Source organism: Ostrea edulis, chromosome 5 (genome assembly GCF_947568905.1).
Source record: "Ostrea edulis chromosome 5, xbOstEdul1.1, whole genome shotgun sequence".
Classification (NCBI taxonomy): Eukaryota; Metazoa; Mollusca; class Bivalvia; order Ostreida; family Ostreidae; genus Ostrea; species Ostrea edulis.
The window spans coordinates 2,563,234-2,584,988 of NC_079168.1; the positions used below are offsets into that span (position 1 = coordinate 2,563,234).

Here is a 21,755-nt window from a genome sequence, read left to right on the forward strand (position 1 = left end):
TCGTACTATTTTAAGACTACTAATTATCACTAACTCACCTGACAGTCGTACTATTTTAAGACTACTAATTATCACTAACTCACCTGACAGTCGTACTATTTTAAGACTACTAATTATTACTAACTCACCTGACAGTCGTACTATTTTAAGACTACTAATTATCACTAACTCACCTGACAGTCGTACTATTTTAAGACTACTAATTATCACTAACTCACCTGACAGTCGTACTATTTTAAGACTACTAATTATCACTAACTCACCTGACAGTCGTACTATTTTAAGACTACTAATTATTACTAACTCACCCGACAGTCGTACTATTTTAAGACTACTAATTATTCTAACTCACCCGACAGTCGTACTATTTTAAGACTACTAATTATTACTAACTCACCCGACAGTCGTACTATTTTAAGACTACTACTTATTACTAACTCACCCGACAGTCGTACTATTTTAAGACTACTAATTATTACTAACTCACCCGACAGTCGTACTATTTTAAGACTACTAATTATTACTAACTCACCCGACAGTCGTACTATTTTAAGACTACTAATTATCACTAACTCACCTGACAGTCGTACTATTTTAAGACTACTAATTATTACTAACTCACCTGACAGTCGTACTATTTTAAGACTACTAATTATTCTAACTCACCTGACAGTCGTACTATTTTAAGACTACTAATTATTACTAACTCACCTGACAGTCGTACTATTTTAAGACTACTAATTATCACTAACTCACCTGACAGTCGTACTATTTTAAGACTACTAATTATTACTAACTCACCTGACAGTCGTACTATTTTAAGACTACTAATTATTACTAACTCACCTGACAGTCGTACTATTTTAAGACTACTAATTATCACTAACTCACCTGACAGTCGTACTATTTTAAGACTACTAATTATTACTAACTCACCTGACAGTCGTACTATTTTAAGACTACTAATTATTACTAACTCACCTGACAGTCGTACTATTTTAAGACTACTAATCATCACTAACTCACCTGACAGTCGTACTATTTTAAGACTACTTATTATTCTAACTCACCTGACAGTCGTACCCGGATACCCCGATGATACAGAGTGCGTGTTTGTGACATTCCGACACTCCGTCTGGACATAAAGTCTTTATCTCCTCACACCCCACTGTTTGGTTCCCGGTAAAGTCATCAAAACACTCCCCACAAATAAAGGATCCCTGTAGTGGACAGAATAGTCATCAAAACACTCCCCATAAATAAAAGATCCCTGTAGTGGATAGAATAGTCATCAAAACACTCCCCACAAATAAAGGATCGCTGTAGTGGATAGAATAGTCATCAAAACTCTCCCCACAAATAAAGGATCCCTGTAGTGGACAGAATAGTCATCAAAACACTCCCCACAAATAAAGGATCGCTGTAGAGGATAAATAGTCATTAAACAGTCCCCACAAACAAACAATCCCTATAGTGGATATAATAGTCATCAAAACACTCCCCACAAACAAACGATCCCTGTAATGGATAGAATAGTCATCAAAACAATCCCCACAAAAAAACACGATCCTTGTAGTGGATAAACAGTCATCAAAACACTCTCCACAAACAAACAATCCCTGTAGTGGATAGAATAGTCATCAAAACAATCCCCACAAACAAACGATCCCTGTAGTGGATAAATAATCATCAAAACACTCCCCACAAACAAACGATCCCTATAGTGGATATAATAGTCACCAAAACACTCCCCACAAACAAACGATCCCTGTAGTGGATAAATAGTCACCAAAACACTCCCCACAAACAAACGATCCCTGTAGTGGATAAATAGTCACCAAACACTCCCCACAAATAAAGGATCCCTGTAGTGGACAGAATAGTCACCAAAACATTCCCCACAAATAAAGAATCCCTGTAGTGGATAAATAGTCACCAAACACTCCCCACAAATAAAGGATTCCTGTAATGGATAAATAGTCACCAAACACTCCCCACAAATAAAGGATTCCTGTAATGGATAAATAGTCACCAAACACTTCCCACAAATAAACGATCCCTGTAGTGAATAGAATAGTCATCAAAACACTACCCACAAATAAAGGATCCCTGTAGTGGATAAAATAGTCATCAAAACACTCCCCACATACAAACGATCCCTGTAGTGGATAGATAGTCATTAAACACTCCCCACAAACAAACGATCCCTGTAGTGAATAAATAGTCACCAAAACACTCCCCACAAACAAACAATCCCTGTAGTGGATAGAATAGTCATCAAAACAATCCCCACAAACAAACGATCCCTGTAGTGGATAAATAATCATCAAAACACTCCCCACAAACAAACGATCCCTATAGTGGATATAATAGTCAACAAAACACTCCCCACAAACAAACGATCCCTGTAGTGGATAAATAGTCACCAAAACACTCCCCACAAACAAACGATCCCTGTAGTGGATAAATAGTCACCAAACACTCCCCACAAATAAAGGATCCCTGTAGTGGACAGAATAGTCACCAAAACATTCCCCACAAATAAAGAATCCCTGTAGTGGATAAATAGTCACCAAACACTCCCCACAAATAAAGGATTCCTGTAATGGATAAATAGTCACCAAACACTTCCCACAAATAAACGATCCCTGTAGTGAATAGAATAGTCATCAAAACACTACCCACAAATAAAGGATCCCTGTAGTGGATAAAATAGTCATCAAAACACTCCCCACATACAAACGATCCCTGTAGTGGATAGATAGTCATTAAACACTCCCCACAAACAAACGATCCCTGTAGTGAATAAAATAGTCATTAAACACTCCCCACAAACAAACGATCCCTGTAGTGGATAGAATAGTAATTAAAACACTCCCCACAAACAAACGATCCCTGTAGTGGATAAATAGTCATTAAACACTCCCCACAAACAAACGATCCCTGTAGTGGATAAATAGTCATTAAACACTCCCCACAAACAAACGATCCCTGTAGTGGATAGAATAGTCATCAAAACACTCCCCACAAACAAACGATCCCTGTAGTGGATAAATAGTCATTAAACACTCCCCACAAACAAACGATCCCTGTAGTGGATAAATAATCATCAAAACACTCCCCACAAACAAACGATCCATGTAGTGGATAGAATAGTCATCAAAACACTCCCCACAAACAAACGATCCCTGTAGTGGATAGAATAGTCATCAAAACACTCCCCACATACAAACGATCTCTAGTGGATAAAATAGATCAATGAATCAAAACATTCTCAACAAATAAACGACCCTTTTAGTGAATAAAAACATTTCCCAGACATAAACAATCTCTTTAGTGGAAAGAAACATTCTCCACTTATATACGATCCCTTTAGTGGATAAAATAACATTCAGCACACATGAAGGATCCCTTTAGTGGATAGAATAGGTGAATTGGTTTCCAGTGTCATATACAGATTTGCAATAATACTAGATGCGATATTTCCTATACTTTTAACACAAAATAAGCTCTACGTTTTTCATTATGTTAGCAACTTTTATCTTGCCAGGAACAATATTCAATAGTTTCACATATTGTAATGACATTAAACATATCGGATTATTAGTATAAACATACTAGTACAGAGGTGTTAAACATACCAAATCACTCTCTGAATATACCACTGTATTGATATCAACATAAAATACAAACATATCTATGTACTGATATAAACATATCAATGTATTAATATAAACATGTCAATGTATTGATATAAACATACCTATGTATTGATATAAACATACCGGTGTATTGATATAAACATATCTATGTATTGATATAAACATACCGGTGTATTGATATCAACATATCTATGTATTGATATAAACATACCTATGTATTGATATAAACATATCTATGTATTGATATAAACATATCTATGTATTGATATAAACATACCTATGTATTGATATAAACATACCTATGTATTGATATAAACATATCTATGTATTGATATAAACATATCTATGTATTGATATACACATATCTATGTATTGATATAAACATACCTATGTATTGATATGTATTGATATAAACATACCTATGTATTGATATAAACATACCTATGTATTGATATAAACATACCTGTGTATTGATAGAAAAATACCGGTGTATTGGTATAAATATAGTGCTGTATTGATATAAACATACCTATGTATTGATATAAACATATCTATGTATTGATATAAACATACCTATGTATTGATATAAACATATCTATGTATTGATATAAACATATCTATGTATTGATATAAACATACCGGTGTATTGATATAAACATACCTATGTATTGATATAAACATACCTATGTATTGATATAAACATATCTATGTATTGATATAAACATACCGGTGTATTGATATAAACATACCGGTGAATTGATTTAAACATATCAGTGCATTGATATAAATATACCTGTGTATTGATAGAAAAATACCGGTGTATTGGTATAAATATAGTGCTGTATTGATATAAACATACCTATGTATTTGATATAAACATATCTATGTATTGATATGAATATACCTATGTATTGATATAAACATGCCATTGTATTGATGTAAACATATCTATGTATTGATATAAACATACCTATGTATTGATATAAACATATCTATGTATTGATACAAACATACCTGTGTATTGATATAAACATATCTATGTATTGATATAAACATATCTATGTATTGATATAAACTTACCAGTGAATTTATACAAACATACCTGTGTATTGGTATAAACCTACCGGTGTATACGTATAAACATACCGGTGTATTGATATAAACATACCTATGTATTGATATAAACATATCTATGTATTGATATAAACATATCTATGTATTGATATAAACATACCGGTGTATTGATATAAACATACCGGTGAATTGATTTAAACATACCAGTGCATTGATATAAATATACCTGTGTATTGATAGAAAAATACCGTTGTATTGGTATAAATATAGTGCTGTATTGATATAAACATACCTGTGTATTGTATAAACATAGTGGTGTATTGGTATAAACATACCGGTGTATTGGTATAAACATACCGGTGTATTGGTATAAACATACCGGTGTATTGGTACAATGAGAATAGTCCACACAGCCTCCATTCTTTCCGTCCTCGCATTCGTTGATGTCTTCACAGGTCTGAAAAATTTTGTGTTTTGTTCTAAAATTATGACAGTTATGTATCTTTGGAATATTGTAGCTTCGATGTTAGTAAAATTTTGTAGTTTATGGAAGCAGTCGTGTATCAGTCATACTTGTTTTAGGGACTCTAAGCCTTCGATGCCGACACCTGACACGTCATTTCCTGCGTATCCGAGAGGGCAGTTCGAACACCTGAATCCAGGATTCAAGTTTATGCATTCTGTCATGATGCTGCACGGGTTGTGAACTCTACACTGTATGAATAAAATGATCAAAGAGTGTTCGAATTTCTTTGCTCTCAAATATTATCTATCAAATCTAAACATTCATCGATCAAAAATATATCTCTAAAATTTTACAACTAAAGTATATTCTATTTTGCATCTGGAAATGTCAGACAAATATACCAGAACCGTACCTCATCAATGTCCGTGCAGTGTGTTCCGTTCCCTTTGTAGCCGTCCGGACATGCCGCACATTTAAATCCGGTCGATGAATCCTCGCATTCCACATTAGGAAAACAAGGATCAGTGTCACAACCGATAGGATGGCAGCCAAGCTTTGTTCCATTTCCGGTCATGCTTTGTGGGCATGCGCCGCACTGATATCCGTCATCGGTGTCTATGCATCGGACTCCATCAAAGCACGGAAAGTTTTCGCAGCGTTCGGGAGATGGTACACATCCGTCGGCGGTTCCGTTTCCCTCCATTCCGTTCGGACAATCCCCGCACTCGTGCCCGTACGTTGTATCTGTGCAGGTGGCACCAGGAAAACAGGGATTGGAATCACAACCAATTCGTCCGCTAGGTTGACATCCGCCCAGCGACTCATCACCGGTCACGCCAACTGGACACTGGCCACACTGGACTCCCATCTCTGTCTCCGTGCACGTGACACCTGTCAATAAATATCACATCATATTCATTCTTGTGGAAAATTCATTTTAGATTGTTTTAGCACCAGCATTGTTCCGCCAATTCAACTACAATACAATAAAGTTTATATTGATATGTGCTAATATACGACTGGGTTATGTCTGGCAAAATAAAGACCATGGACAAAGTACCCGACATATCTATATTTAATTAGTATACCTTATCTTGCTAAGATGTGGAAAACGAACGTCATGGGGGAAGAAATCAAATTAGTTTAGGGTATTTTAACAAAAAAACAAAAAACAAAAAAAAAAACCAAAAAAAAAAAATAAAAATAAAAAAATTAAAAAAATTAAAAAAAACGAACTTCCAACTAATCTATTAAAAATATTTTTGAACCTAAGAGAACAGCATCAGGTAATAGTATTGTGAAATATCAGTAAATCATTGGCAGGTTTTTTACTCTATTTTGGGTGAAAACGTTGTATTTCGAATTACAAGAACTAGAGTTATCTCTCTTTCACAATTATCTTGCACGTGTCTCACAACTGCAATAAGTAGCGATGCAAGAACACCATATACAACAATTCTAAATAGAACAGGTATTCTTAGAACATTGCATCGCAATACATAGTCCCCTACCGGCAGAAAAAAATCCTCTAGGAGAATAGATTGTATTTTTAAAAAAAGGTTATTCAGTATATACATACAAATGCTAGTGCACATACATACATGTAAATATCCAGGATAACCCATGAAAGCTCGAAAGCTTATTTCCAATGGGGTCCTTTGATGCACGGATGTTTGCGCTAGGGTGTCATTTAATTTTTATGTGGGAAAAATTCAAAATATTTCCTAAGTCCAAAAGCCATAACTCAGCAAAATAGAAAGCTTGGTCGTTTGTTTTACGTCACTTTGAGAATTTTCCACTCCTATTGAGACGTCACCAGCTGTAAGTGAAGTACCACATTTAGACCTATACTTGATCGTTTAGTGAAGTGTTCTTTAACTTGCCAACGCCTGCCGCGACCCGGGACCTCCGTTGTTACATGTAGGTCATATCCGATAACCCGTGATTCTCACTTCTAAATGCCGAGCGTTTGGAACAAGAGCATTGAATCACTGCCTATACGAGGGCTGTTCGATATGTAATGTGTATTGTACCACAGCGCGATAGCGCTTTGCACGATATCGTGGATGATGATACTCTTGAATAGCTCAATTCAATACCTTTCCAACAGTATAAACACAAGCCTTCAACTCCACATAGTTTTAAACTTATAGCCATTTCAATAGATCCAGTCGTTGACCACTGTTGTAAAAATGGTTGGGAAACGGGTTGAGAATATTGAAGAAATTAAAGCTTATATAAAAGTTCGCACAAAACTCGGTCATTCGGTAATGCAGATTTTTACTGAATTGGGGGAAGTTTAAGGGTCTGATAATGTATCTTACGAGACAGTTCGTTCGTGGAGAAAGAAATTTCTGACTGGCACAGAGTCCGTCAAAGATGAAGTAAAATCTGGCCGATATGTGACTGTAACAGGCAAGGAAAATGTCTCAAAAGTCAGGGAAATAATTGAAAGTGATGGCAGATACACGATTCGTGATACTGCCAAAGCTGTTGGCATATCGCTATCGCGGGTGCATTTCATTTTGAAGCGTATTTTGAAAGTACGAAAGATTTCTGTCAGATGGATACCGCATATATTGACAGATGACCAAAAACGGGTACGAGTAAAAACCGCTAAGCAGTTGCTCAAAATGTTTCCCAAATTCAATCAAAGACAATTTGCAAACATTGTTACTGGTGAGGAAACATGGGTTCACTATTTCGAACCAGTAAGAAAAATTGGAAACAAAATATGGCTAACTAAACACGGCAGAAGGCCTGTAGTTGCCAAATGAACCATAAGCACAAAGAAGGTTCTTTATTGCATATTCTTCTCATGTGATGGTATAGCCGAAGGGCAAAATGTTACAGGTCGGTATTACCGAGATGTTATACTAAAAAAGTTCAAGAAATATTATCATAAACGACGGTCGGAGGTTACCGTCTTGTCACACTCACCATACTCTCCAGATCTAGCCCCATGCGATTTTTCCTTTTTCCAAAACTTGAAAAGTTCTTATCTGGTCGTCGTTACAAGTCCCGTCAAGCCCTTGGCTCAGTCATCAGTCAGTGCCTCAGAGGTCTACCTAAATCAGCGTACAGTGACGTATTTCAGAAATGGATTCAGAGATTGAAATTATGTATTTCAAACCGCGGAGAATACTTTGAAGGGATGTAATGTTCATTTCACTATCTGAGTCGAATTCTTTTGAGATATCGTACACAATACACATTACATATCGAACAGCCCTCGTATGTTTATGTTTCAGGTTTGATGTGGTTATGGCACGATTGATTGATTGTATATTGCTTAACATCTCGCTCGAGAATTTTTCACTCATATGGAGACGTCACCAAGACCGGTGAAGGGCTTCAAATTTAGGCCTATGCTCGGCGCTTACGGCCATTGAGCAGTGAGGGTTCTTTAGCGTGCCACACCTACTGTGACACGGGACATCCGTTTTTAAAGTCATCTTCGAGGACCCGTGACATTCACATCTGATGCCGAGCGTTTGGCGATGAAACTGTCACTACTTGTTTTAACGACTTAGGTCTGTCGCGGGCGGGATTCGAACCCCCGGCCTTCCACATGCGGGGCGAACGCTCTAACCTCTCGGCCACCGCGGCAGTGCCATGGCATGAGTGGGGCTCGAACTCACGAACTCCCGGTTACGAAGTGAATGCTCTAGCACTGAGCTACCTCAACCAGTGAAATGAACAGGAACAAAATTCTAACTTGACCTGTAACTTTTCATGGTAAAGCAATGTACCAAATATCAACTTTTTGCGTACCAAAAATGCAAGTTTGGCGAAAAAAGTACGGAGAACTGAGTATTTAATGAATTTTCAAAGTCAATGGACCAAAACAAAATACGAACTTGATTCGTAACTTGTTATAGTAAAGCAATGTACCAAATCTGCAAGTATGACGGAAAACTGAGTACAGGTATTTACATTAATTTTCAAAGTCCAAGGGTCACAACTCAGTAGATAATCAATTGATCGGAACAAAATTCGAACTTAATCCGTAACTCGCCATGATAAAGCAATAGCAAATATCAAATGAATATCTGCAAGTATGACAAATTTTTTTGGAAAACTGATTTTTTTTCACTGACAGACAGACAGAGGGAGTGCAAACCTTACGTCCCCTTCGATTCCGCCGGTAGGGGACTAATAATTAGTAATACCGATTGAAAATTCTATACATGTGAAAAACACCATGCAAAAATTACTTTAGAGAAACTCTCTAATGATAGAGATAGAAAAATAAAACCCAGCACCTTTGAGCGTACATAGTGTATGAAAAGGGGAAAAGGGTGCTATATAAATATGGTATTATCATAACTACTCGTTGTTAAGGTACCACAACAGTAATTGTCAAATCAAAATGAACCGAACTTAGTCAATGGTACATGTATGTAGTTCCATAAATTTTTAAAGAATATTTTTTTTTCATCCCCCATTCTTTTCTCTTAATCTTTGTTCCACCGATTAATAACGTTTGTGTGATTTATAGAAATAATTAATTGTTTTCGATATTGGCACGTGTAGCCGAGGTTACTCAGGCTGAAAAACACGTGGAATTGTGGGTAGTCTAGTTTGCGGGTAAACAGTGTGTGCATAGGGTGTTCCTCTTCCGGTTTCAGCAGACGAATCAGCTGACTTACAAGACTTCCGCATGCGTTATGAGCATCAATTTAGCAAACTGATTTTTAATGATTTTTTTTTTAAATAGCGTAATATACAGTGAAAATAATCATCGGTGTGATTCTGCTAACAATGAAAAGAAACAAAGCTTGGAGGCAGTTTTAAGAAAGAATTTAAATTCACATTGCCTGGATAGCATGGCTGGTGTTCGCATGTGACTTTAGGAACACATTGAATTCCATCTCCTACATAGCCTGCTGGGCACCTCCCACACCGGTAACCACGTGACGTATCCGTACAAGACACTCCCTTAAAACATGGCTTCTCTTGGCAGGCCACAGTTCTATCTGGACGATCTGCAGGGAACGATATACTAGAGCAACATGCCGATCATTGTAAAAAAATTCTCATTTAAAGAAAAACAAATCTGCAATTACTGAATATCTAAAAGACAAGAGAGATGTCATTATCATTGAAAAATAACATGCATTATCCCAAGCAAAGGGTTCACTATTGTCTTATATACATGCATATACTTTAACCTATAAACGTCCATTATTGCATTAAGGCCTCTTACACGAGTCCGTGGGTTGACGAGAGCTCGCCCTACACATGTCACAGCGGCTCAGAATATCCCGGAGGTATCGAGTCTCTTGACCCTGATTATGAAAATGTTTTATTCGTTATCAATTACTAGTATCACTCTACATGAGAAATTAGTTTAGTAATTCGTAGCTCCATTTAAAAAAAAATTCTCTCTCTCTCTCTCTCTCTCTCTCTCTCTCTCTCTCTCTCTCTCTCTCTCTCTCCATCCATCCATCCACTCATCCATCCATTATCCATCTATCTATCTCAAAAACACATTATTAGGGGAAAAAAAAGCCACAATATTTACTATAACATTCCCTATCTTGCTGCATATTTCAAGATGCGTTGAGTATTATGTTAGGCAAATGTCCCCGAGTCATCCTAACCCCCATCAGTTGATGATTGTTCAGATATCTTTAAAATGGTTGAGATTCCAACTTTTAAAGCAAATGCATTCTTGTTGCTCATACCACAATGCAGTGAGCACCAGCTTGTTCATCGTTTTCCACCCCCCCTTTTGCCCCTCATAGCGAAAAAGAAAATGTAAGAACCAGGTTTTCTATAGAAAAACGTCGTTTTCCATCCCTCAAATGACCCTCAGGGTGAAAATGAAAATTTCTAAACCTTATTGCTCATCTACAGGACACCACCAATCATCTTCCACTAGATTATTTGGCTACTGCCTAGAATGTAAGAGGAGTTCTGGGAACCAGGATTTTGTAGTAAAACATCATTTTTGACCTCTCTTTTGTCCTAGGGTAAAACTAAGAATTCCAGAACCTTATAACATATCTACAGGACACTACCTATCGTATTTCAAAAGATTCGTTACTTCTTAAAACAAAAGAAGAGTTTGAGGAAGAAGAAAGTGTGACAGACAGACCGACGGACCAGGGTAACAACAATATATCCCAACTGTCTTTAGAAAGTGCGGATATGAAAAATATTGATAGTATTTTGCTTAAGTTTCACATCTTACTAATCTTTCCTCTCTAAAAAAAAAAAAAAAGGAAAGCGAGTGAAAAGAATTGACTTCCTGTTATCATATCTACAATATAATGCATATATATGTACATGTAAAAATAACACAACCTGAATAGTAATCTCTCTCTGCAGTTGTCTAACAGCTAACGTGAGGGTCCTTAAGGATGATGATAAGAGATGTACTTCTCCGGAACCTGTACAAAAGCGTGGTAAAATCTATCTCAGTTTGTTTTAATGTGAGCGAAATGGAGTGGAAAAAAAAATCAATTCACTAAACTTATGATGACAAAGAACATCCTAAAGCTTGATATGTGAAACTGGATGAGGAAGATTTTCAAGACGTTATCATAATCATAGTATTACAAAGGGTTGTTTCCCTTTGTGGCTGTATAACAACATGATTGTCCTAAAGGCTGTTGCAAAAATAAAACTTGTTCTCTGTATATTGTGGTATTTTCTACAACTGAATTTTCTGTTAATCATGAGGATTTGTAACACTTTTAAGACCCTTGCATAATACATGTAGAAGGGCAAAGTGTATGGGATCATAACATATCAATTATGTGACAATTTAATACCGATAGGCGTGGCTTTATACCGATAGGCGTGGCTTTAGAATCCGGAAGTGTTAACCTGTGTCGACTTTCCGGAAGTGATTCCTTGGGAGTTTTTTCCTGAGGGACATGATCCGTTTTATCCCTCGATGATGTTCTGTCTTTGTCGAGGGTTTCCTTTTCTTTCGGAACAACTACCCGTACAATAGTCTCGCGGACATTTTTTGAGGAAGGTTTTGGTGTTGGAAAGGTCACAGGGCATCCCTGATTCTGAAGAACCGGTATTACATCTCTCCCGATGTAAAACCAGAACCTCGGATTTATTTGCTGAGAATAAAAAAAAAAAAAAAATCACAAAAAAAAAATCAAATTTGTTCATTTTAATTCTTCGCATCAATTAGTAAGCTACTGATGTTCAACGCGTATAGAATATTTTATTTGCAGTTTTGACAGATTTACTGCAGATTTTCATTAGCTGCACATGGTTCTGATGTCAGCCATGCGTATACAAGACTCACGGACGATGGGGTTCCAAAAAAATCACACGCATTGAAATCAAGAACTTACTACAAATATATGGCGTACGTACGCGATTTTAAATATATGTTTTTTATAACGTCAAGTACTTGCGAAAATACTCTATGAAGTTTAATGTACTTGATCTAAAGTAAGATTCAGAGAGAGAGAGAGAGAGAGAGAGAGAGAGAGAGAGAGAGAGAGAGAGAGAGAGAGAGAGACTGTGTGGTATATATTCATATGTCTTTCATATATATTTCAAAGAAATCCATTAGCCCCTACAAGAGCCCATGTCTCCGATTCTCCAACTCACTTGTCGCTGGGACCCCACTAGCCCCTCCCTGATGGGAATAGAGCTCGTCTCGTTGCCCACCAGTTTACAGTTGATGTACATTAGGATTTTATTTGGAGATTTCAGAAGATCCTTGAAATGAAGAGTAATTCGGATGTCTTTTTCTTTCAGCTGAGGTTGACATGGAAACGTTATTTGAACTTCTTTTCCATCACGTGATTTGAGGTGTATTATCACTACATGATAAAAGAAAATGAAGAATTTGTAAGATTTCAATTCTAGAAAAAGATATGTTATTGCTTTGGTGAGTAGAGATATATGAATTTAATTGGTACGATACATGCATATGCTATTAATTCTATATCATTATTGACATTTTCTCGGTCAATACGACGTCGTATTGACCGAGAAAATATCAATACTTGTTTTACTATATTATGATTATTTAAACCATCGAAAACCGGCTACTAGAGCCTTCGTTGCGATCTTGGTCTGCCATCTTTGTATGCACCTAACCTACAACACATAGTTGAAAGTTATTAGAGATGCGAGCTTTTGTTTATTATTGATTAGAGATGCGAGATTTTGCTTATCATTGATAAGAGATGCGAGATTTTGTTTATCATTGATTAGAGATGAGAGATTTTGCTTATCATTGATAAGAGATGCGAGATTTTGTTTATCATTGATTAGAGATGCGAGATTTTGTTTATCATTGATTAGAAATGCGAGAATTTGTTTATCATTGATTAAAGATGCGAGATTTTGTTTTTTCAGTGATTAGAAATGCGAGAATTTGTTTATCATTGATTAGAGGTGCAAGATTTTGTTTATCATTGATTAAAGATGCGAGATTTTGTTTTTTCAGTGATAAGAAATGCGAGATTTTGTTTATCATTGATTAGAAATGCGAGAATTTGTTTATCATTGATTAAAGATGCGAAATTTTGTTTTTTCAGTGATTAGAAATGCGAGAATTTGTTTATCATTGATTAGAGGTGCAAGATTTTGTTTATCATTGATTAAAGATGCGAGATTTTGTTTTTTCAGTGATAAGAAATGCGAGATTTTGTTTATCATTGATTAGAGGTACGAAATTTTGTTTATCATTGATTAAAGATGCGAGATTTTTTTTATCATTGAGTAGAGATGCGCGATTTTATTTATCATTGAGTAGAGATACACGATTTTGTTTATCATTGATTAAAGATGCGAGATTTTGTTTATCATTGATTAGCGATGCGAAATTTTCTTTATCACTGATTAAAGATGCGAGATTTTTTTTATCATTGAGTAGAGATGCGAGATTTTATTTATCATGTGACTAAACATTGAGGGTGACTACTAAAACAATTAGAACTTACCAAAATATACCTGATCGATCGTCTTTAGATCGGGCTCAATGTTACAATATATTAACAATTGTTACTCTATTGATCGAAGTCACACTTTTTGACTATTATAATGCAATATGTTTGAAAATAAGTGGAGACTTGAGTCTTCACTGAATGACAAAAGAAAAAGAGAAAGAGATAGAGTGAGTAAGAAAGAGAGAATAGATTTATCAGTTTGGAAATTACCAATTTTTGTCCGAAGATGGAGAAATCAAATGTTATATTGACCTCGAAGGCAAGTGTAGGTAAATATAGCGTTCTATCATTTTAGCTCACCTGCGCCGAAGGCTCAAGTGAATTTTTCTGATCAAAATTTGTCCATTGTCTGTCGTCGTAAACTTTTCACATTTTCATCTTCTCAAGAACCACTGGGCCAATTATAACCAAACTTGGCTAAAAGCATTCTTGGGTAAAGGGCTTTCAAGTTTGTTCAAATAAAGGGCCATACCCCCTTCAAAGGGGAGATAATCACAAAAATGCAAAAATAGGGTGGGCCATCTAAAAACAATTTTCTCAAGAACCACTGGGCCAGAGGAGCTGAAATTTTCATGAAAGCTTCCTGACATAGTGTAGATTCAAGTTTGTTCAAATCATGGCGCCCGGGGGTAGGTTGGGGCCACAATAGGGGATCAAAGTTTTACATAGAAATATATAGGGAAAATCTTTAAAAATCTTCTTCTCAAGAACCAATGAGCCAGAAGAGCTGAAATTTATATGAAAGCTTCCTGGCATAGTACAAATTCAAGTTTGTTCAAATCATGGCCCCCGGGGGTAGATTGGGGCCACAATAGGGGATCAAAGTTTTACATAGAAATATATAGGGAAAATCAAATACTACAATCAGGAAATATCTCCCAATCAAATACAGCAATCAGGAGATATCGCCCTATCAAATACTGCAATCAGGAGATATCGTCCAATCAAATACAACAATCGTGAGATATCGCCAAATCAAATACTGCAATCGTGAGATATCGCCCAATGAAATACAGCAATCGTGAGATATCGCCCAATCAAATATTGCAATTAGGAGATATCGCCAAATCCAATACTGCAATCAGGAGACATCGCCGAATCAAAAACTGCAATCAGGAGATATCACCCAATCTAATATTGCAATCAGGAGATATCGCCACATCAAATACTGCATCAGGAGATATCACCCAATCAAATATTGCAATTAGGAGATATCGCCAAATCCAATACTGCAATCAGGAGACATCGCCTTATCAAATACTGCAATCAGGAGATATTGCCTTATCAAATACTGCAATCAGGAGTATCGCCCAATTAAATACTGCAACCAGGAGATATTGCCCTATCAAATATTGTATTCAGGAGACATCGCCACATCAAATACTGCCATCGGGATATATCACCCTATCAAATACAGCAATCAGGAAATATCACCCTATCAAATACAGCAATCGTGAGATATCGCCCAATCAAATACTGCAATCAGGAGATATTTCCCTATCAAATACTGCAATCAGGAGATATCACCCAATTAAATACTGCAATTAGGAGATATTGCCCTATCAAATACTGTAATCAGGAGATATTGCCCTGTCAAATACTGCAATCAGGAGATATTGCCCTATCGAATACAGCAATCAATAGATATTGCCCAATTAAATACTGCAATCAGGAGATATCGCCCTATCAAATATTGCATTCCGAAAATATCGCCCTATCAAATACTGCAATCAGGAGATATCGCCTTATCAAATACAGCAATCAGGAGATATCGCCCTATCAAATACTGCAATCAGGAGATATCGCCCAATTGAATACTGCAATCAGGAGATATCGCCCTATCAAATATTGCATTCAGGAGATATCGCCCAATTAAATACTGCATTCAGGAGATATTGCCCTATCAAATATTGCAATCAGGAAATATCGCCCTATCAAATACAGCATCAGGAGGTATCGCCCTAATAAAAACAACAATCAGGAGATATCGCCCTATGAAATACAGCAAACGGGAGACTATCACCCAATCAAATAGCGAGCTATGCACGAATATTTTACTTCATTTAGAATAAATACAAGGATCGCAAGATGGCCTGTTGTTGTTGTAAGAACGGTTTTTGCAGTCTCATCCGAAGTACCGCCCCATTTAGTCGCCTCTTACGACAAGCAAGGGGTACTGAGGACCTATTCTAACCCGGATCCCCACGGGATTATGCACAGATTGATCAAAGTGCCTACTGGAAGTAAGTTGTTAGCACATGTACAATCAAAATGAAAAACAGAAGAAAATACCATGTCATTATATTCACATTTCCATTTGTTTTTTGTCTTTGATATTTTTGTAAATTGTAATGATAGCCATTTCCTCATGAATGCGTTGCACTTAGAAGGATGCGCATATGAATCTTGATATAATACGTCTATTTCAACGGCTGGGAATTCCGTCAGAGATGAAAGTAGAATGTAAATATAAAAAACAGATTTTAGTTTCACAAATACTTAGGGGCACAAACTGCAACGCCTAACACCGGAATTGTTTTCATGCAGCTCTAAAGGCGTGAAGCGTCACAAGTTTACATATACCCTAATGTCGTGAAACGTCACAAGTTTACATGTACCCTAACGACGTGAAGCGTCACAAGTTTACATATACCCAAACGACGTGAAGCGTCACACGTTTACATATACCCTAACGGCGTGAAGGGTCACAAGTTTACATATACCCTAACGGCGTGAAGCGTCACAAGTTTACATATACCCTAACGGCGAGAAGCGTCACAAGTTTACATATACCCTAACGGCGTGAAGCGTCACAAGTTTACATATACCCTAACGGCGTGAAGGGTCACAAGTTTACATATACCCTAACGGCGTGAAGGGTCACAAGTTTACATATACCCTAACGGCGTGAAGGGTCACAAGTTTACATATACCCTAACGGCGTGAAGGGTCACAAGTTTACATATACCCTAACGGCGTGAAGGGTCACAAGTTTACATATACCCTGACGGCGTGAAGCGTTGCAAGTTTATACGGGTATATATTTTTAACATGAGGCCCATGGGCCACATCGCTCACATGAGTCACCTGGGCCCATACATGTATCTGAAGACTTTCCATATATATTTGCATGTAAAACCTTAGTCCCTATTATGGCCCAAACTACCCTTTGCAAACTTGAATCTACACTATGTCAGAAAGCTTTCATGTAAATGTCAACTTCTTTGGCGCAATGGTTCTTGAGAAGATTTTTAAAGCTTTTTCCTATATTTGTATGTAAAACTTTGACCCCCCAAATTGTGGCCCCATCCTAACCCCCAGGGGCCATGATTTGAACAAACTTGAATCTGCACTATGTCAGAAAGTTTTCTTGTAAATACTAGCTTTTCTGACTCAGTGGTTATTGAGAAAAAGATCTTAACTATATACATGTATTTGTATGTAAAACTTTGATCCCCCTTGTGGCCCCATCCTACCCCCGGGGGCCATGATTTGAACAAACTTGAATCTGCACTGTGTCAGAAAGTTTTCATGTAAAAATCAGCTTTTCTGGCTCAGTGGTTCTTGAGGAGAAGATTTTTCCAAATATTTGTATGTAAAACTTTGATCCCCTATTGTGGCCCCATCCAACCCTGGGAGCCCATGATTTGAACAAACTTGAATATGCATTATGTCAGGAAGCTTTCATGTAAATCTCAGCGTTTCTGGCTTAGTGGTTCTTGAGAAGAAGATTTTTAAAGTTTTCCCCTATATATTTGTATGTAAAACTTTGATCCCCCCTTGTGGCTCCATCCTACCCCCGGGGGCCAAGATTTGAACAAACTTGAATCTGCTCTATGTCAGAAAGTGTTCATGTAAAAATCGGCTTTTCTGGCTCAGTGGTTCTTGAGAAGATTTTTAAAGATTTTTCCTATATATTTGTATGTAAAACTTTGATCCCCTATTGTGGCCCCATCCAACCCCCGGGCCCCATGATTTGAACAAACTTGAATCTGCATTATGTCAGGAAGCTTTCATGTAAATCTCAGCGTTTCTGGCTTAGTGGTTCTTGAGAAGAAGATTTTTAAAGTTTTTCCCTATATATTTGTGTGCAAAACTTTGATCCCCCTTGTGGCCCCATCCTACCCCCGGGGGCCATGATTTGAACAAACTTGAATCTGCAATATGTCAGGAAGCTTTCAGGTAAATTTCAGCTCTTCTGGCCCAGTGGTTCTTGAGAAGAAGATTTTTAAATGACCCCACCCTATTTTTGCATTTTTGTGATTATCTCCCCTTTGAAAGGGACATGGCCCTTCATTTGAACAAACTTGAAAGCCCTTTACTCAAGGATGCTTTTGGCCATGTTTGGTTGAAATTGGTCCAGTGGTTCTGGAGAAGAAGTCGATAATGTGAAAAGTTTAACAGACAGACGGACAGACAGACAGACAGACAGACAGACAGACAGACAGACAGACGGACGGACAGACAGACGGACAGACAGACAGACAGACGGACAGACAGACAGACGACGGACAAAAAGTGATCAGAAAAGCTCACTTGAACTTTCAGCTCAGGTGAGCTAAAAATGAAATTTATTTCGTAAGCGCATGTAAATTCTTTGGAAACTTTATACAAGTCTGTAGAATATGGACGAATTTAATGTCGTGTACGCACAAAATCTACTGTGTTATGTTTCATCACAATGCTTCAGCCGAATCGACATATTTTCTTGTGTACAGACAGATGAATGTTACGCATAACCAGTTATCATGCTGCGCTTCTGTTTTGTTGACACGTGACTGAAAGCAAAATTGTTTATTTAAAATATCTATAACACAACAAAACTTCACAGAAGCATCAGCGGAATGATATTTACATATAACAGAATAAGTTACAAATAAACAGCACCTTCAATAATATCATATAGCATTTATTTTTGAGTTAGTTCACACAACAAGAATTCTGTTTACAAATACTACTCAGTTAAGTAAAACAACATGCTGTGCGATTACTCGAGTACTGTAGTTTTTTTTGGTTTGGTTGTTTCTTTGTTTTATGCCCCGTCGAGAAGTTTTCACTCATATTGAGACGTTACCAGCTGTAGGTGAAGTTCATTTCTTTACATTTTACATTTGTCATTTTTCGTTATTTTCCGTAAATACATTTCGCGGGTTTTTGAGCTCATGCACGAGCACTTTTGCGCTTAGTATATAAACTACTACTGGTCATTTTTCGGGTAGTGCGAAGTTCGTTACAAGCAACAAAGGTCGCTTTTGTATTTCTGTGCCTTAGCCCTCCCTCCCACCCAGCCCATTTTCAGTATTGAATTCATATGCTTTCATTAGTTATTTTTCAGCTTTGTTGATTTGATGTTTGCTTATTAAAAGCGATCGTGTAACGAATGCAACCAACCTATTCACTTTTTCTGTTTTGTTTTATTATCAAATAGTCAAGAAAATATTTATTTTCGGACGAGGGCACTGAGCGAGAAAATAAGTACCACGAACTTAGACCTATGCTTGGTGACGCCACCATGAAACTGTATGTCGGGTTTTGTGTCTGAGGTGATCGACATTACCATGAGCTGTCCGAATTTGCCATGCACCTTTTATTGGTATAAAGAGCTGTTCTTCATTGAATAATTACCATTGATTTTGCCTAAAATTTGATATATTTACGAATTGTAATGAGGTAACCATTTTCTTATGAATGCGTTGCAGTTGTAAACAATACACGCGTATGTATATATGTATATAGTACGTCTTGTTTAATGACTGGTGATTCCGACAGAAATAAAAATATTGTACAGTGTAGAATGTAAATATGAGAAATGAACTTCATTTCCGAAAATATATGAGGGTATGAAGTGAGACAATTCACGTCCGTATACTTTTCATGAATATACATGAGGGTATGAACTGCGATACTTCACGTCCGTATACTTTTCATGAATATGCATGAGGGTATGAACTGCGATACTTCACGTCCGTATACTTTTCATGAATATGCATGAGGGTATGAAGTGAGACAATTCACGTCCGTATACTTTTCATGAATATACATGAGGGTATGATGTGAGACAATTCACGTCCGTATACTTTTCATGAATATACATGAGGGTATGAACTGCGATACTTCACGTCCGTATACTTTTCATGAATATGCATGAGGGTATGAACTGCGATACTTCACGTCCGTATACTTTTCATGAATATGCATGAGGGTATGAAGTGAGACAATTCACGTCCGTATACTTTTCATGAATATACATGAGGGTATGAAGTGAGACAATTCACGTCCGTATACTTTTCATGAATATACATGAGGGTATGAACTGTGACACTTCACATCCGTATACTTTTCATGAATATACATGAGGGTATGAAGTGCGACACTTCACGTCCGTATACTTTTCATGAATATACATGAGGGTATGAACTGTGACACGTTACGTCCGTATACTTTTCATGAATATACATGAGGGTATGAAGTGCGACACTTCACGTCCGTATACTTTTCATGAATATACATGAGGGTATGAAGTGCGACACTTCACGTCCGGATACTTTTCATGAAGCGCTAACTTGAGGACGTGAAGCGTGTCAGTCTATACCCTTTATGAGTTAAGGTGGCATTACTATGAGTTAATGTTACATTGATGGTACGAGGCGACCATACCTTGATGAGAAGTAAATTCCAGATACACTATGAACTTTGTTCCCTGTACCTCGTCCTCCCCTCGAAACAAAACCAGCGCCCCCTTTCGTTCCTTATCGTCAAACAGCTCCCCCGTTAGAAAGACGTCGTTCGTCATTAGGAACGCCGAACTTATCGCGTTTTGCTCCACTGAAAAGAGAAAAATTTAAACCTTTATGAAAATATTCAAAATCAAAATTCGACATCATATTGTATCCATATCAATTAAGCATCACACGTATATACAAAACTAATGTTACATTTCACATCACACATTTTGTTTCCAACAGTTAATTAAGTAATTGAAAGTTTTTATAACTACAAATATCATTGCACTTTTATAGCGATAATTTTCTTAAAACAAAAAACAACAAACAAACAAAAAAAAAAAAAAAAAAAACCAACAAAAAAAAAATTAAAGAAATATACGTACCTTTTTTAAGCTCCATAGAAAATTCAAATGATCCAAAAAGTACAAAAAGGAAATGTAATAATTTTAGATTCATTTTTACAATAAAAAGGTTTATTCTGCGTCTCCTTCGTCACTATAAATTAAAAAGGTCGAGAGAAAATTAAAGCTTTGAATGAAGACAGCTGCTGAGGAAAATCTACAGCAGCGTGCGAAAGCATGGCGTGCAGTCTGTATTGAGAAAAGAATATTGCTAGGATTGAAAACAGATGTACATTGAATAACTTAAGCAACACATTTAGTACCGAGTTCATTTCATTCCTACATGGGAAACAAGAACGATGTGGAAAAACTCAATAATATGTTGTAATTTTTCAAAATATCACGAGTTTTAATTTTTTTTTTGAGATGTAGAAAATACACTAAATGTAACATGGTACAGTATCTTAGTTCTCTTCTGTAGAAAACATATAATGACTTACAGATGTTTATCAAAAAATTATTTTTGAATGTCTCACGCCCACTAATTCAAT

General features: G+C 36.7%; 1 protein-coding gene across 2 annotated transcripts in view; it reads right to left on the reverse strand.

Moving 5' to 3' along the window:
* LOC125651001 (cartilage oligomeric matrix protein-like) overlaps nt 1-21,505 on the reverse strand; it is a 40,926-nt gene extending 19,421 nt beyond the window's left edge. The window contains exons 1-11 of one of the 2 annotated variants that reach the window (XM_048879601.2): nt 21,247-21,505; nt 20,796-20,963; nt 12,790-13,004; nt 12,005-12,287; nt 11,515-11,600; nt 10,412-10,493; nt 10,023-10,190; nt 5,615-6,093; nt 5,310-5,450; nt 5,116-5,193; nt 1,071-1,220 (exon numbers count right to left, since the gene is read on the reverse strand). In XM_048879601.2, coding sequence (XP_048735558.2) covers nt 1,071-1,220; nt 5,116-5,193; nt 5,310-5,450; nt 5,615-6,093; nt 10,023-10,190; nt 10,412-10,493; nt 11,515-11,600; nt 12,005-12,287; nt 12,790-13,004; nt 20,796-20,963; nt 21,247-21,319 — 1,923 coding nt within the window. In that variant the 5' untranslated portion in view covers nt 21,320-21,505. Of the gene's footprint in view, nt 1-1,070; nt 1,221-5,115; nt 5,194-5,309; nt 5,451-5,614; nt 6,094-10,022; nt 10,191-10,411; nt 10,494-11,514; nt 11,601-11,984; nt 12,288-12,789; nt 13,005-20,795; nt 20,964-21,246 lie in introns of those variants that run through there. The other variant, XM_056167022.1, reaches the window with a different exon arrangement.
* Nucleotides 21,506-21,755: the final 250 nt, after the last annotated feature.